The following is a 17,093-nucleotide window of genomic DNA, read 5'->3' on the forward strand; positions in this document are numbered from 1 at the left end:
ACTTTAAGGAAACTATAAGTGGGTTCATTAAAACATTTGTTTATTGTATAAAAAATTATCTTTTGTATTTTTATATTGCAAGATTACAAAAAGTGAGGTGGAAGTGGAGTAGGTGGGAAGAGAGAAATGTGGGAAAATACTATTTTATTAGCGGTCCTATTCTATACTTGGTAACATGTTAAATATTATGGGACAGACGAAAATGAGAACTGTGTCAAGTATTATGGGACGGAGGGAGTAATTCATAAAAGTTGCACTATTACAAATCCAAGAACATATTATATGATCATATTTACTATACTAGCTCCGTTTCATATTAATTGACAATTGTAAATGTCGTATGACTTTAATAATGAAACTAGTTTTGTGTCCCGGCGATGCCCGGGTAGTTTATGGACTTTAAAGATAAAAGGGAAATTCTCTTTGGTAGACTTGTATTATCAAAAATTCTCAGTGGTAAAAAGCCAAAAAACTTATTATCTTTGGTAAACTATGTTTTAAAAAGATTAATCTATGGTAACACTAAGCAAGGTTATTAGGTATATTGGGTGTAACTATGGTTAACTAAAGATGTGATTACTAATTTGACCCTAATGACAGAATTTCCCTCCTAATCGATTTCCCTCCAAATCGATTTCCCTTTCCCCTATTTATGAAATCGATTATTTCCCCAAATCGATTTCATTTCCCCAAATCTTATGAACCCTAAGTTTCACGATTTCCCCAAATCGATTTCCCCAAATCTTATGAACCTTAAGTTTCACGATTTCCCAAAATTTTCGATCTTTAGGCAATGAAGAATAGTCGTTCATCTTCTTCAGTGAAGCCAATAACCATGGATGATAGGATTGCTTGGGTTAAGCATATGCGTTGCGGCTGTGTTCCCCCTCAAGTGGCTACGGTGAAGATTTCAGATACCATGAAGAACCCTAGAAGACTATTTTTCAAGTGCAGACAATGCGATTTTTTTGCTTGGTTGAAGGAGGAGGATATAATAAGGGTTGGTGATGAATTGGAAGTTGAACAGGGTGGTATTGCTGCTGTTACTTCAAGGCTGGATGATTTGGTGAATTTCATCAAAGTAATTGTGAAGATGGCTTTAATTATGTATTTTATTTTACTGTTTGTTGTTTCTAAGTGATGAATTAGATTGATTAGATTGATGAATAATTGCAATGTAGATGTTAGAGATGCCTTAGTTTAATGAATGAAAATTAATGTACTTTAGTTTGTTTAATGACTTATGAATGAATAAAATTGGTACTTCTTTTGTTTGGCAGATCATATAAGTGTTTGCAATTTTTTTTTACTTACTAATAATGTTGATATTTCATTGATTTGCCAAAAGAAAAACATTACATCAACCCATAAGCTCAATGATTTGTCCAAAAAAAAACAGCATTTAACAATTTAAACACATACTATTGAAGTTTGACACATACAGTCAACTAAGAAGCAAAAAATCATGCACTATTCTGAACAACTACTCCTAAGACACTATGATGCAGGCTGTGATGCTGAGATCCCTCCCTTAGATCTCTTTGACCTTGGTGAGACTCTTAGTGGCTGTGATGCTGAGATAGGTCCCTTAGCTCTGTTGTTCCTTGGTGACACTCTTAGTGTCTGTGATGCCACTGTTGCTGGTTCTGGTTGGCTCATAGATGCCCCTTTACCCTTCTTGCTTGGTGGGTTTTTGTTGGTCTGACCTGCAGAGCTTTCACCTAGGGCCATATTTTGTTTATCAGTCAAGCCACCTTGGCAGGTTTGTGCATTGTGCCCCAATTGTTGGCATTTGCTGCACTTGACAGTCCTGGACCTCTTCCCTTTGGCTTGCTCACCCTCTTCCCTCCTCCTATTCCTTGCAGGTCTGCCTATTCCTCTTTTCATAGCTGGTGGGGCAATATCTGGATAAGGACTGTCAGGCCATTGCTCCACATCTGGTATGGACTTGATTGAGTTGCCATAAGCCAGTTTATACCTTGTCACAGAAAACCACTCACTGATGTACAACCTAGGGTCTTCATTTGAGTGCAAAATGGCCCTCATAGCATGTTTGCAAGGCAATCCAGTAAGTTGCCAAGCATTACATACACATGTCTTCTCTCTTAGGTTGACTGGAAGCACAGATCTTCCATCAAGTATTTCAAATTCTCCATCTCCAGACTTCAAAATTTTGCATGTCCTAGATTCTTGGCTAATAACTTGCATCCTTTTCATGATATTAGGACACACATCATCTCTCCAGTTCTCACATGCCTCTCTTCTGGTGGCCATTCTAACCATGGTGACTCTCCTAATACCTGCATTGTCAGCAATGGTAAATAGATAAGTACTCACAGTTAACAACTTAACACTAATGAATAAGTAAAGGGAATACCTTCAAGCAGAGTAAGGACTGGTCTGCATCTATCAATGCCTAAGGTAGAATTAAAGCTTTCTACAAAATTTGATTTGTTTGTGTCACACTTCACATCTGGATTGAAAGCATGCTTTGACCATCTTGATTGTGGTCCAAGTTTTGACAGCCAAACAAGAGCTAGGGGATTGGCTTTCTTCAATGCTTCCATTGCTTTTTTAAAAGTGAAGGGATTGAATGCTCCAGCAGCCTTCCAGAATAATTGGAACATCATTAGACCAGGAAATTCCACTTTGTAGTTTTTCACCAAGTGCTTGCAACAGTATCTTCTGCCTACTTTTGGCCATAATTCACTAATGGCAGGATCAATACCCTTCAGAAATCAACAAATGTATTAGTGCCTAAGTTAAACAAACATACAAAAGCAATAACAAGCATATTAGGGGCATATGAATATACCTTTTGCCTGTCACTTATTATGCACCAATTATCACCCCTGCCACTTGGTTGTAAAGCATTCTTCAAGTGATACAGAAAGAACTTCCAGCTGTTAGCATCTTCAGCTCCTACTATTGCCCATGCTATAGGAAATATCTCATTATTTCCATCAAGAGCTACTGCAGACAATAAGACCCCACCATAGTTGCCCTTGAGATGAGCTCCATCCACTCCAATTAAGCTTCTGCATCCAGCACTCAACCCATCTATGGAAGCCTTAAATGCAATGAATATGCTACTGAACACCATGGGCCTGTCAGGTCCTACATTCTTCCATGCACAGTGTGCTAATGAATTAGGATTCAGCTGCTTGATTACATCACAGTACATAGGTAAATTCTTGTAAGAGACATCATGGCCACCATGAATCTCAACTAATGCCTTAGTCCTGACCCTGTACAATGTGCTTTGTGCCATATTGACACCATACCTTTTCCAAAGTAACTCATTCAATGCCTTGGCAGGAACATCATTGTTTGCCCTTATATCTTCAAGTAAGACTCTCTTAGCCCACTTCACATTAACCATACTATTTCTTGTCTCCAGTCCTGCACATGTATGCTCTGGGCTTTGTATACTTTTTATTGCCCAAGTGCACTGATCTGGAAGAACAGATGCATGTAATCTCCAGCCACAGTTCATATCAGAGCATCTACAACAATACCTCTTGTTGCTAGCCCACTCAACAACTACTGCAAATCCACACTGGATGCAGTAATCCCTCACAACATCCCTGAGATGTTGCTTGTCCATGAACAGTTGCCATGGCTTGAGAACTATTTTCCCAAAGCCCTCATCCTTATACACCTCTCCATTGTTATATAACTTTGTTAAGTAGTTGTCCTGTTCATTGTCACACTCAAAAATTTCATCCTCAAAGGGATCATAACTGTCTTCAATAATTGGCCCATACTCATCCCTAGCCAAGTCATCTTCAGCATCTAAACTCACATTTTCTGACTCATCACTCACATTTTCTGACTCATCACTAGGACTATAGCCATCATCTTCACTTTCCCCCTCATCACCAACTAAAGGCAGAACATCAGTATCATTGTCTTCACTTAAGCTAACAGCAACCTCCCTTCTCCTATTCTGACCCCCATTTTGTTGCTCACTATCCCCCCCACTTGTACTTGTGCTAATCACAATCCCTTTTCTCTTAGCAGTAGTTCTAGGCACTCTCTTTTGAAAAAAGGCAGACACTCTTGATGAATTAGATGACTGCTTCTCACCTGAGTTATCCCTAGGTCCAAACTCACCAATATTTTGCAAAGGAGGTATCAATGACTGTGTAGATGGTTGGGCTTGGGTGTTTTGTGTGATGATATCATGGGGAACTTGGAATTGAGTTTCATTTGGGTCAGCAGTTTGATCCTCTTCATGAGGTTGATTTTGATGGTCAGTTTCCCATGGTGTTGGTGAAATGTTGAACCAATTCTCCAAGGTATTCCCTCTTCCCCTCCCTGAAGATCTACCTCTCCCTCTACTCCTACCCCTGCCTCTCCCTCTCTCAGATGTTCTCCCTCTCCCTCTTTGATTCCCTCTCCCCCTCCCACTACCCTTAGTTTGAGGGTTTGCTTCCCTCTCTGCATCTAACTCAGCTTCTAACTCAACCCATGTTTGATCTGGATCATAATTTAAATGCACAGGACCAGTAACCTTGTTTGACTGTCCTATAGCCTTCACATGTCTATCAAAGTCAGCCTTGCTAACTACTAAAGCTTCCACATTCTTAGGTTGTTTATTCTTCCTAGGTGTGACTTTTTTAGTATTTTTATTTGATGGTTCAACCACTACCTTAGCTACTGGTTCAAGTACTGGGTTAGCTACTGGTTCCACTTCTAACTCACCTACTGGTTCAGCTACTTGTTGCTTTCCCTTTGCACTCATTAATGATCTTGCAGTTGCAACAACCTTAGTGTCTTTTAGACCATCCCCAACCCAAATGTATATCTCAGTTTTTTCAGGCAAATTACCAAACATCTTCATCAAGTCAGCATCACTTAGAAGAGCTACATGTTTCATTTTATACACATACTGAAAAGTGGGGTTTTTTGGTGTTTCAATATTATTCTCCTTAGCTTTTTCCCAGTACTCTACAATCAAATCTATCAAATTAACCTTATCAACATCATCAACCACAACAGTCACATCAACACCCCTATACTGAAATTGTAGCACAACTTTATCAACCATTCTGCATCAATCAAACCAAACAACATCCAACAAATAATTGTATAAGAATGTGCCCTAAATTGCATACCAATCCAACAATAAACAAATTACCACATAATCAGAACCCTAAACAAATTAAAAATTGAACTTTAGCAATTAACATAATCAATTGAAACAAATATAACCAATACCATCAATCACATTTCACTTTCAATCCCATTAACCATAAAACAGAGCATAGCTAAACCATATATGAAAAAAAAACACATACCTGCCTTCAATGTAGTCTAAATCGTGGAATTCCCCCAAAAAGTTCGAACTTTTGATGCAGATCGTCTTACCCAGAATCGATTTCCACAACCCGCGAACTTTCTCGAACACAAAAACCCTCACACCTTCTTCAATTATCACTCAGAATATGTTAATCACCACTACTAACTACAACTAAAAACCCAGATTAATTGTTTACAAGAGCCCTAGTTTTTTTAAAAGAAAAAATCAAATTGCAAATTGAAGAGGAGTTGAGCAATCATCAATGTCGAGTGCAGAACAAAGAAGATGAAGAAGCCTCAACGTTTACAGTCAATGAATGATTTGACATTTGTGGTTGGGTAAAATTAAATGGGGGTATTTTAGGCATGACAGGTTTTTTTTAACTTACAATGCTTAACCATGGTTAAAATATACCTAATAACCTTGCTTAGTGTTACCATAGATTAATCTTTTTAAAACATAGTTTACCAAAGATAATAAGTTTTTTGGCTTTTTACCACTGAGAATTTTTGATAATACAAGTCTACCAAAGAGAATTTCCCAAGATAAAATTATATTACTTCCTCCGTTAACTATTATTTGCAACATATACTATAAATGGATGCTAAGTATTATGTGCAAGAAATGTTTTCTTTCTTTTTTAGGTTATCATCTCTCTCTATCTCTCTCCTCATCACATGCACCAACTTTTCCTCTCTCTATTTTACACTCACAAACAAATTTTGCTTAGGAGTCCGCAAACATCCCCTTTGTTGCAAATAATAGTTAACGGAGGTAGTATTATAATTCAATTTGATTGAAAATAGAATTCTAAATTAACTATTTTTGCTACAAAGTCAATCTATATATATCCAACGTGATACGATACTTGGTGAAAAATTAAAACACTAAATGATGTTGTCTTGTGGCCTAATTATAAATTTATTATTTGATATTTTATAATCGAAGAAATAACTCTAAACTAATAATCTTATTCTAAAATTCTATATAGATTTGATTGAAAATAGAATTCTTACCTAATTTTTTTATCTTATGAAATCTATCCAAGGTGGCGCGAAACTTGACGGTTTTTTATCATATGAAGTCTATTTAAATCTATCCAAAGTGGCGCGACACTTGGCGAAAAGTTGGAACACCAAGTGTCGCTGTCTCGAGGCCTGGCTAAAAGTTTAGCTTTATATATTAGTTATATGATATGATATGATTTAGTTTTTGAAATTTTATTTTATTTTTTTTAATTTTATTTTATTTTTTATTTTTTTTTTTTGAAATTTTGTTTATTATAGCTTCTTTCAACCCAAAAAACAAAGGTGTTCCTGAAAAAAAAAAAAAAAAGAAAAAGAAAATTAAGTTCAATAAACCTATGCGTGGTTTTTAAACCTCATAACATAACTTTGGTAGCTGAGCCTTCCTCCTGATTTGGGGTTCCTTCTGCAATTACAATTTGCACTCCTTTCTTTCTTCACTGCACGAAGACAGAGATGAGCAGCGGAAAGAGATTTGAGAAGACATTCTCAAGGAAGAAGAAGGAAACCAACAACAACAACAATGGTGGAAAGACAGAGGATGAAGAAGAATTGCTAATTTCACAACTCAAATCATCATCTCAGCAACAAAATGGAAAACCCAAAAACAGTAATGGCACCAAATCCGCCATTGTTGTCAACAAGAAGAAAACTTTTCCCACAACAACCCAGAATAATAATAAGAAGAAGAAAGAAGAGAAGAAGGTGAAGATTGAGAATGATGGGAAGGATCAAACCCAGAAGCAGAAAAGGAATGCGGAGAATGGTGTGGAGGATGTGAAGAAGGAGAAGAAGCCGAAGACGGCGACAATGGCGAAAAATCAGAGAAAGGGAAAGGAGGAGGAGAAGGAAGAGAATTCTGAGTGTGTGTTTCCGATGAATCGAATTGTTCGGATTGTTAAGAGTGAGGGTGTTTCCTCTGATTCCAAGATTAGTGGTGAAGCTGTTTTTCTCATCAACAAAGCTGCTGTACTTTCTCTCTCCTCTTTTTGCTATATTCTATTGATTTCTGAATTGAATTTTTGGTTGAATTTGATTGATTTTGAAGTGGGTTTTGCTTAAGTTGTTTTAATTTTTCTGGGTTTTTGTTAATTGAAATTATTATGATTTTTGTGTATGTCTGCTTGCAAATGCTGTAATTTGTTTACTCAATATTCTTAGGGTTTACTCTTTGTTGGACTAATTGATTGATTATTGATTATTTAGTGATATTGTATTAATTGGATTAGGGAAAGTTTTGGGATCATGGTAGGTAATTGGAGAATTGTAGTTTTCACTAAGATTTTGGGGGGTTGGAGAGATTACAGAAAATTCATACTTTTAGGAAGTGGCCTTTGGCATCGGTGAATAAGCGAATGTTATGCATAATGTCGCTGTGTGAGGGAGTGGATGAAGTTATTGGTTTAGATGGAGAAGAAAAGGCAATTGTTGGGCACCAATTTGTGAGTGTATATGCAAGGATTTTAAGTAAAATCATACAGTATGTAATTGGTTGGTTATACTTCAACAATAATGGTTTGTGGAGCCTCAAAATTGCTGTCAAGTGGAGTCTAATTAAAGCTGTAAAGGTTGGTTGAAACTTGGAAGATGTATAATTGTAGCCTTCTCGTATTTTTGGTGATGGTGTATTGGGGCTTTAGGATGCTCAACATGCAGTTGTGGAGGTCTGAAGTTGCATTTACCGTACTGTTGGATAATGAGGTAGACAGAGATAGAGAGGGAAGGAGACAGAAAGGTGAATATTTGTTGGCTGAGAACATCATGCTGCAGTTAAGAAGGGTAGTAGAGCTGATTTGTAAATGTGATAGGTTAGGTTGACTATGATGGGTACATATTGAGGAATGATGATAATTAATTAGTATGGTATCGAACTATCAAATAAGCAGGTTACATGAGTAAACATGAGTATACAAGATTGGATTTCTGAATTTGGGAAAACTCCTTGTGATGCATGATATCATATTAGCTGGATATGTTGTTTCTCTGAGTATTAAAGATTTTAAGTAAAATCATACAGTATGTAATTGGTTGGTTATACTTCAACAATAATGGTTTGTGGAGCCTCAAAATTGCTGTCAAGTGGAGTCTAATTAAAGTTGTAAAGGTTGGTTGAAACTTGGAAGATGTATAATTGTAGCCTTCTCGTATTTTTGGTGATGGTGTATTGGGGCTTTAGGATGCTCAACATGCAGTTGTGGAGGTCTGAAGTTGCATTTACCGTACTGTTAGATAATGAGGTAGACAGAGATGGGGGGGGGGGGCGGGGGGGGAAGGAGACAGAAAGGTGAATATTTGTTGGCTGAGAACATCAGGCTGCAGTTAAGAAGGGTAGTAGAGCTGATTTGTAGATGTGATAGGTTAGGTTTGCTATGATGGGTACATATTGAGGAATGATGATAATTAATTAGTATGGTATCGAACTATCAAATAAGCTGGTTACATGAGTAAACATGAGTATACAAAATTGGATTTCTGAATTTGGGAAAACTCCTTGTGATGCTTGATATCATATTAGCTGGATATGTTGTTTCTCTGAGTATTAAGATTTGAATTTTTTGAAATTTGGATTGTATACCTATCAGTCCTATCTATACAGGGAAAGTGAACTGTCACATTTCAAGTTCAAATATATCGTAATGACTAGTGGGTGGTATGCATCGATTCTATACCTTCTATGTATACAGGGAAAGTGAACTGTCACTTCTAAAGTTCAAATATATCGTTATGACTAGTGGGTGCTGGGTGGTATGCATGTCATAGATGCTGTTTTAGGATGCTTCAGTGTACACTTTCTGTTTTCCTCCTAACACGATTTTCTGTAATTAGAATGAGAGAAATAGAAGGGTGATGACTGATGACTAACTTGAAATTTAATAGCGTTGGCTGATGTTAGACATTTTAACAATAATATACTGATAATTGCCATCCCTTTCATAAACTTTCAGCAATAACTCTTAATTCATGGAACACTCGATTCTACCTTCTAAGATCTCTAACTTCTAAGTCCTCACTTTTATAATCTTTAGTCATATTTTTGTCTAGAAACAGTTCTATTATACCAGTTGCCTTTTCTTGCAAAACAAAGAAGAGAATTCAACAACTTTGGACTGTAGAGTATTGTTCTCTAAAAGGATTTGGAAATGAAGAAATATATTAGTACCAAACAGAAAAAGGAAAAACTGTAAACTGAAATTCTGTAGGATGTGCTAACGCTTTTGATTTATATAAGAATAACATTTTATAATTTTTTGTTCCCAGATGCATGGTTTGGCTAGACAGAATCTGAGAAGTTATCACAAGTATTATTGTTTGGAACAAGCATTTAACAGTTTCATGCGTAAGATTGTTATATTTCTGTTTATAATGCTTATTTTTGTTTCCAATGTTGGTTGCAGGAAAAGTTTATTGAACTATTCTCAAAAGATGCATATGACTTTGCTGTGGAAGATCATAAGAGCTTTGTTGGCTACAAGCACCTTGGTAAGATCTCTTTGCTACAATCAGTTATCACCTTTGTTGATTACTCAATTTTAGCTATTATTAAGAAGCTACATTATAGGTAGTGTAGCAAGATACAAAGTATCTTTTTTCCACTAGCGGTGGAACATAGAAGGTGCTATCGAGATAAGGTTTATTGAAATTCATAAAAGCCTGGACTAAGAAGCAATATCGTTGTTAGTACAGTGTACGCAGAAATTGCGTCACTAGCTGATAATTATGTTATATATGTAGAAAGTTTCTACAATGATGCCTACTGATCCATGAGAGCCAGCAATGATTCAAATCTTTTGAATGCTGAACTAAGGCTGGGTGTGAGCAGCTTTCAGATGTTGATTAATCTTAGGCTTAGGGATGGCAATTTAATCCGAGTTCGATTCGAATCCGATCCGATCCGAAGGAAAAAATCCGATTCGAATCCGTTTAATATTAGTCCGAATCCGAATCCGATAAAATAGATCCGAATCCGAATAGGAGGTGGATCGGACTTGGACCCTACGCAAAGTCCGACGGAGTCCGATCCGAGTCCGAATCCAAAAGTATAAGCATATGCTCTATAACTTAGGATAATTATTTGCTTGTTTTGTAGCAAAATTTTGTTATGTAACTTAGTTTATAATTTAAATATGTTATGTTTATATTTTAGTTGGTATGACAATACAAGCAATTATAGGTATATGACATTACAAAAAAATTTTAAAAAAAATATTCGGATCATTTCGGAGGTCCGAATAAACGGACCGGATTTGGATCCGAAAATTACGAGTCGGATCGGATTCGGACTCGGATTCGGATCCGAGTCCAGGGTCCGTTTACTAAACGGATCGGATTCGGATTTAGCCACATCCGACCCGAATCCGATCCGTTGCCATTCGCTAGATGTCAACAGCAAAAGCTGATCATTGTGTTGTAATTCAGATTTTATTTATTTATTTTCCTAAACAATGTAGGCCCTAAGGTCATACTCAAACTTAGACAATCTTCTTGCAAACTGATTATTGTTAGTATTTAACATCTGCACTAGTCCTCATAAAAGTCACCGCTGTGATTTCACTACATAAATGGACCAGGCATACTAGAAAACAAAAGGAGATAAGAAAGATCATTGAACATGTAAGTAGTCCTAAGCATTTTGCATGACTATGGAAGCATCACTAGTCATTATATTGCTGGCTTTCTGTTTTGGTAGTGGACTCTGGCTTAACGTTTGGATATTGTAGTGACTTGCCTAGCACCTGCCTGTTCCTTTGTGTTAATTTGAGTTTCTCTATTGCATGGAGAAAATCTTATAGTTGTTTCTGTCTTTTTCAGCCTCTGTTGTCTGTAAAGAGAAGAGGCTCGACTTCCTTTCAGGTACTCCTAACCCTTATTCTTCGATTTTGTCAACCTTGATCCTTGAATACAAATATTAGATTGTTCATCTAGCCTTTTGATGATTTTTTTTTTTTTTTTTTTTTGACCACTTGATACATTCTGTGGTACTTAAAAATGTTGCTTTATTGTTATCAACCAGATTTTGTTCCTGAGAAAATAACGGCTGAGAAGGCCCAGGCTGAAAGAAAGCCTGCTGAGACCCTACCTGGCTAGCAAAGATGTATTGCAATTTTTCTTTTTTATTCTACGTTTGTCTATAGTACCTAACCAGGCAGGAGGGAGGGGACGGAATAGGATTCTATGTGTCACATCATCCTGAAGAAATGGATTCAGGTTTGCATCCTGCTCAGCCAAATTTTGAAAGACGTCCATGCTGTAGTTTTTGTGCGGGGAGACTTGCATCTTTGCAGAGGGATGTATTTAGGTTAATATGTGTCAATCTGGAAAGATCGGCCTTCTGTGATGGTATTTTTTACTTCGTATCATCTGCGCGTTGTAGAACTTCAGTTACATTGGACTTGGGAAATGATTACTTTCATGTAGTAGCTCAGGTGCATGTGTTTTTTCATAGAAGTCTTACAATATCATCATTAAACTAGAAATCTGAAGAAACACTGTAAATAAGATACTAATTCCAGCTGACATGGATAACTTGGTACTTAAATTGAGTCAACAAGCTTTGTTGCTTGTAGAAGATCTGTACCGTGAACGGCCTGAGGCTTGCCCAGTAGCATTATTTGCTAATGTATTGCAGTCGATATTAAGAAAGCAGAGTGTCTATAGGCTATATAATAACCTATAACCTCTTTAAAAAAAATTAGTTAGAGCGTGTCTATTTTGTAGCCTAACCCATTTGATAAAGAGCCCGTGTCTGATTAATCATCTTACTTAATTGGAGTAGAACACTTGAACCAAAAGTAGTGGTGTATAGACTGTATACTATATATGGTCAATAAAACCCAAACAAACCTTTTTTTTTGGCGACTGGTTTGTAAAATATGGTAGAGTATTTGAGTTTATGTTTTTAGCAAATTATAGTTCATGCCTGTAAAAAAAAAATGAATAAATTATGGTTTATGTTTGACTTCCTTAAATGAGGCGTGTGAATTTTTTTTGTTTCTAATTTGATATAGATGTTAAAGATGGTAATGGGGAAGTATATATATGGGTTTCAATGTTTGAAGATGGTAATGGGAAAGTATATAGGGAAATTCTCTTTAGTAACCACAAATTTTTATTTTTTTCTCAATATTACGAATTAATATTACTAATTTAATGGTAAATTAAGTTAATAATGTGTTAATTCCTTAACTATGGTTAAGCTATTGGATTGCAAAAAGACACAAGTACCCCTAACCAATTATTTCTTCTTCCTTTCTCTTTCCTCCCTGCTGTAACTCCATTTCCAGCCACCTCCTCCCCTTGTCAATGCCCAGCCTCCCCCACCTCCGGACGGCGACACCTAGCAAACCGATTCCGGCCAACAAAGCAAATCTATTGCTACATTGCTTCCATTCGAACTGCAAAACCCAGAAATTCAACAGCAAACCCCCGAAAAATTCAACCCAAAATCAACAAATTCGACTAGCGACCCCAAATTCAATAATTTTGACAAATTCGACCACTAGTTTGACAAATTACACCCCAAATATCAACAAATTTGACCCCCAAATCAACAAATTCAATCATTAATTCGGCATATTCAACTACTAATTCGACCCAAAGAATCAACACATCCGACCCCAAAATCACCATATTCGACAAATTCGACTCCAAAATCACCAAAAAAAAAACCTAGAAATTTCAACCAAAAATTGGGGAAGGAGATTAGAGGGAATCAGGGAAGGGAGGGGGGTGGCTGATTCCGACAAGGGAGGGTGGCTGATTCTGGCGTCCCCGATAGAGGCTGTTGTAGGACCCTACTATTCTTCAGCATCAAAACCCATCATTACAAACTGTTTTTTTGGTGACGAAGGAGAGAGAAGAAGAAGAAGAGATCAGAGAAGGAGGAGGGAATTTGTGGTTTATGGTCAGGGTCGTCGCTGGGGCGGGGCAACCGCCCAGGGCCCAGTTTTGTAAAGCCCAAAATTGGTTTTAAAGAGAGCCTCAAATTACCAAAAAAAAAAAAAAAAAGGAAAACTAAAATTGCTTAATTGCTTTATATATATGAGTACTAAAATTCGCCATTCATCAATGAATGAAGTTTGTCGGTTATTGTTCCCAAAGCAAATTAAATGTTCCAACTTCCAATTCCCTTAATTTTTGCTTCTAATATTCAGATTTCCCGGGATGAATTCCCCTTTTGATATTTTTAAAAAGTTAATTACTCCTTTCAATCTTTCCAAAGTGTACTACCCATATTTAATTTATCCAAAAAATCCCTGGTATAATCATTTGAAGATGAAAATTATTTAAAACGTTGATATAGCTTTACATTTTCAACTCTTGGCATATTATTATTATTATTACGGAGTATTATATAGTCCCTAGTACATTAGTAGTTTTAATTTAGTTACTCGTATTTTTTTTTAATTATTATTAGTATAATTAAAATAGGGATTTCAATTTTTTTTTTTTCATACTTCGTATATCTTGTACAACTAAATATTTTATCGTAATTCTTCTAAAAAATATTTTTCCATAATTAAAAGATTGAAAATCTAGGAGAATTTTTTAAGATTTGTAACTAATACATTTGAATATTTGATATGTGAATTTGAAGTTAGAGTTGAGAAAGCTAATCTTTCATTTTGCATACCCTTAAAATGCAAAAAATAAAAAATAAAATAATGCTCATTCACTAGGGCCTCAATCTATAAGTTCGCCCTAGACCACCAAAATCTCATAAACGGGCCTGTTTATGATCATCGGCGTGTGTGGGGGAGGCTAGGCACCGCTGTCCGAGAATAGGGGAGGCAGACTGAACGCTGGCAAGGGAAGGGGTTGGCGTAGTGGCTGGTTGAGTGGGGATGGATTTTGGGTTTATTCATTTATTTTTTTTTATTAAAGGGGACTAATGTAAATTCATTGTTTTTTGACCAATATTAACCTTGGTTAATTGTCTAATGATGTTTTGTTTTTACTAGTTTTGTGCCCCGTGCGATGCCCAGGTTAAGGAATAAATGTGTTTTTCTGACGACTTGCTATCTAGTAGGCGTGTAATGACTAATACTACGTAATAATGTTGGTGAAAATGTTCACTTTAATATATTAAAAAAAAATTAAAAAAAAATTAGCAAAAAAATAAACTAAATAAAATAAATGTTCAAAGCACATTGGAATGACCCGAATTCAAAACTTTGGGCAAGGGTTGAACATTTCTTGATTCGTAATCTGAATTGACCCAATCCGAGATGTTTCATGACCTAACCCTAATTGGCAGGTATCCATTTTATTATATTGTGAAGTACATAATTTTAACCGATTAGTATATATTATAAATGGGTGTTTTACGCTTTGAATTACTTCCTTCGCTCCAAAAATATCATGATATAAAAAATAAATTTATATGATAATTTTTTAGAATTATAATCTTATAATTTTTTTTTGAATAAAATTATAATTCAATTTGTACATCTGAAATATTGTTATTTTATCGATAATAAAACTGTAAACTAACAATTTTATCCTAAAGTTCTATCTAAATCCCTAACTTTTTTTGTATCTTATGAATTCTATTTAAATCTATCCAACATAGCAAAAAGTTGGAACGCCAAGTGTCGCGATGTCGTGACCTGACTCTAAAAGTTTAGCTTTATATATTAGTTATTATATGATTATTATATTGTGAAGTACTCATATTATTTTAGCCGATTAGTATATATTATTTATGGATGTTTTACGCTTTAAACTATATTAAAACTCTAAACTAACAATTTTATCCTAAAATTCTGTCCAAATAAAATTCTAAACTAACTTTTTTTATCTTGTAAAGTCTATTTAAGTCTATCCTACGTGGCGCGACATTTGGCGGAAAATTAGAACGCCAAGTGTCGCTACCTTGTGATCTGGCTATAAGTTTAGCTTTATATATTAGTTATATGATTAATGTTACCACTTGCTTACTTAATAATATAAATTATTGATTACCATTGATAATAAAAAAATTCAGACCTTACCATTGAGAAAAAAAAAAATGTTTGTGGTTACCAAAGAGAATTTAAGCAACTAATTTTTTTGAAGAAACAAATCACCAAACATTAGTACCATCTATCTGTTATTATGTCAGCATTTTTATTTTCCTTTTTTTTATTAGGTTAATTTTGGGTTGAGTACTCTAAGTGCAACTTTGAAACTTGAATACCTTCCCTACAACTTTCTCCAAGCTTCAGTACCTTCCAATGGTATTTACTCCCCATATATATGTACACAATTACACACTACATATTAGATAATGCTGGTGCGATGTCTGGTGTTTTAACTTAATACATTTATTTTTTTTTTCTTAAAAAAAATGTATTATAGAAACAAATTGTAGGCGTTTATTTTTATTTGATGAATTTAATTGGCTTGGAGATATTATGTCATGATATTTATATGCGAAGTACATTAGAAAATGAAGATCAAAGGAAATATAAATGGTAGATAGTAAAAAAAACAATAATTTATTTACCTAAGTCTTTATATTGCAATTCCTCGGCCCAATATTAAATATCCCACACGACCATTAATTGCTCAATGGACAAATACATCACCGGAATCGTCTTTATAATACTTTGTATATGAAGTAATTAATAAGATTTTAGAATTATTTTAACCTGTGTCAAAAAAAAAAAAAAAAAAAAAAAAAAAGAATTATTTTAACCATCATAATGCCTTTGTATCACTTTTCAAGGGTGATAAGAGTTATAATGCATAATTTTAAGCATGAGGGAGGAGATATTTACAAGAAAAAAACGAAATATTTAGAGAGAGAAAGTGGAGAGAAACTGGAGCTAATAAATGCTCCTTTTAATGTTATGTCACAATCCATCCATCCCATTATAAATGTTTGAGGTATTTATAGGGGTGGGAAGTTGTGCCCCTTTAGGGTTATCCTAGGATGGCGTGCTCACATGGGGCGCCGCTTTTGCGGTTTTCTCGGATTTGGGCCTCCTGATGTAAGGAGGCCTTCTCTCATTTAGGTGTTTTTTTGTGTTTGGCACGTGTCATCTACCTATAGGGACGTGTGACCCTTTAACTAGACCATGTGTCACTATGGGAATGGACCACGTATTGGGGGTATTTTTACCCTAAACATAAGCTATCTTTGGTGAAAAGGGGTACGAAGGAAAAGTGAGAGAAGCGAGAAGGGGCTATAGTAAGGTGGTAACTGACTAGGGCAGAAAATAGCGTCATAAGGGGTGGAGGTGAGGGACAATCGTGCTTGTGGCGCTTAGGAGAGAGAAAGGGTTGGAGTTTTGGGATATATTAATTAGGCTCAATTGCTGAAATTTTTATAGGTAAGTTTGCAATTAAATTGGAATGAAAATGTATTGAATTGTTGGTCTATTTATAAGTGAATTTGGTGATTAAAATAGATTGATATTTTCTCTTTTTTTTGACAAAAGATTTTATTATCAAAAAATAGATTTACAACCTAAAGTCAAAATAATACAAGAACACAAACCAACCAAAAAGACACACACTAAGTAACATGAGAACCAAATAAACAGAACGCTACATCAAAGAACATTTTCTTTTGCATGAGATCGTACAAGTCGTTTGTGGTGAATGAAGCTCGCCTACGTTTGCAACCTACCTTAACCCTGCAAAGTAATAAACGATTAAGAGCATGCATTCTGCTACTTGATTTTCAAAAGCCTAGAGATGAACGACGACATATAGTGGCCGTAAGATAGGGACCGCGTTGAAAATTGAACGCCCAAGAGGAGTTAACATCCAAATGCGGC

The 17,093-nt window shown here is 35.6% G+C and overlaps 2 protein-coding genes across 2 annotated transcripts; one reads left to right on the plus strand and one right to left on the minus strand.

Moving 5' to 3' along the window:
• Positions 1 to 1,476: 1,476 nt before the first annotated feature.
• LOC145557437 (uncharacterized) lies at positions 1,477 to 5,053 on the minus strand. The gene is made up of 3 exons (XM_081618621.1): positions 2,816 to 5,053; positions 2,378 to 2,729; positions 1,477 to 2,300 (listed from the first exon to the last, which is right to left on the minus strand). The coding sequence occupies exons 1-3, from the start codon at positions 5,051 to 5,053 to the stop codon at positions 1,498 to 1,500; spliced, it is 3,393 nt and encodes a 1,130-aa protein (XP_081474747.1). The 3' UTR covers positions 1,477 to 1,497.
• A 1,567-nt stretch (positions 5,054 to 6,620) lies between these two features.
• Positions 6,621 to 11,747, plus strand: LOC145559551 (uncharacterized). The gene is made up of 4 exons (XM_081620964.1): positions 6,621 to 7,299; positions 9,726 to 9,810; positions 11,140 to 11,181; positions 11,342 to 11,747. The coding sequence occupies exons 1-4, from the start codon at positions 6,787 to 6,789 to the stop codon at positions 11,413 to 11,415; spliced, it is 714 nt and encodes a 237-aa protein (XP_081477090.1). The 5' UTR covers positions 6,621 to 6,786; the 3' UTR covers positions 11,416 to 11,747.
• Positions 11,748 to 17,093: the final 5,346 nt, after the last annotated feature.

The sequence above is a fragment of the Chenopodium album genome, chromosome 9 (assembly GCF_948465745.1).
Source record: "Chenopodium album chromosome 9, dcCheAlbu1.1, whole genome shotgun sequence".
Taxonomy (NCBI): domain Eukaryota; kingdom Viridiplantae; phylum Streptophyta; class Magnoliopsida; order Caryophyllales; family Amaranthaceae; genus Chenopodium; species Chenopodium album.

Excerpts from the sequence above, each read along its gene's own strand:
- LOC145557437 (XM_081618621.1), bottom strand. The coding sequence starts at position 5,053 with ATGGTTGATAAAGTTGTGCTACAATTTCAGTATAGGGGTGTTGATGTG. Across the intron at positions 2,730-2,815 it reads TAATAAGTGACAGGCAAAAG|GGTATTGATCCTGCCATTAG; the intron begins GTATATTCATAT and ends TGATTTCTGAAG. Across the intron at positions 2,301-2,377 it reads AGTCCTTACTCTGCTTGAAG|GTATTAGGAGAGTCACCATG; the intron begins GTATTCCCTTTA and ends CTGACAATGCAG.
- LOC145559551 (XM_081620964.1), top strand. The coding sequence starts at position 6,787 with ATGAGCAGCGGAAAGAGATTTGAGAAGACATTCTCAAGGAAGAAGAAG. Across the intron at positions 7,300-9,725 it reads TTCTCATCAACAAAGCTGCT|GAAAAGTTTATTGAACTATT; the intron begins GTACTTTCTCTC and ends TGTTGGTTGCAG. Across the intron at positions 9,811-11,139 it reads TGTTGGCTACAAGCACCTTG|CCTCTGTTGTCTGTAAAGAG; the intron begins GTAAGATCTCTT and ends TGTCTTTTTCAG.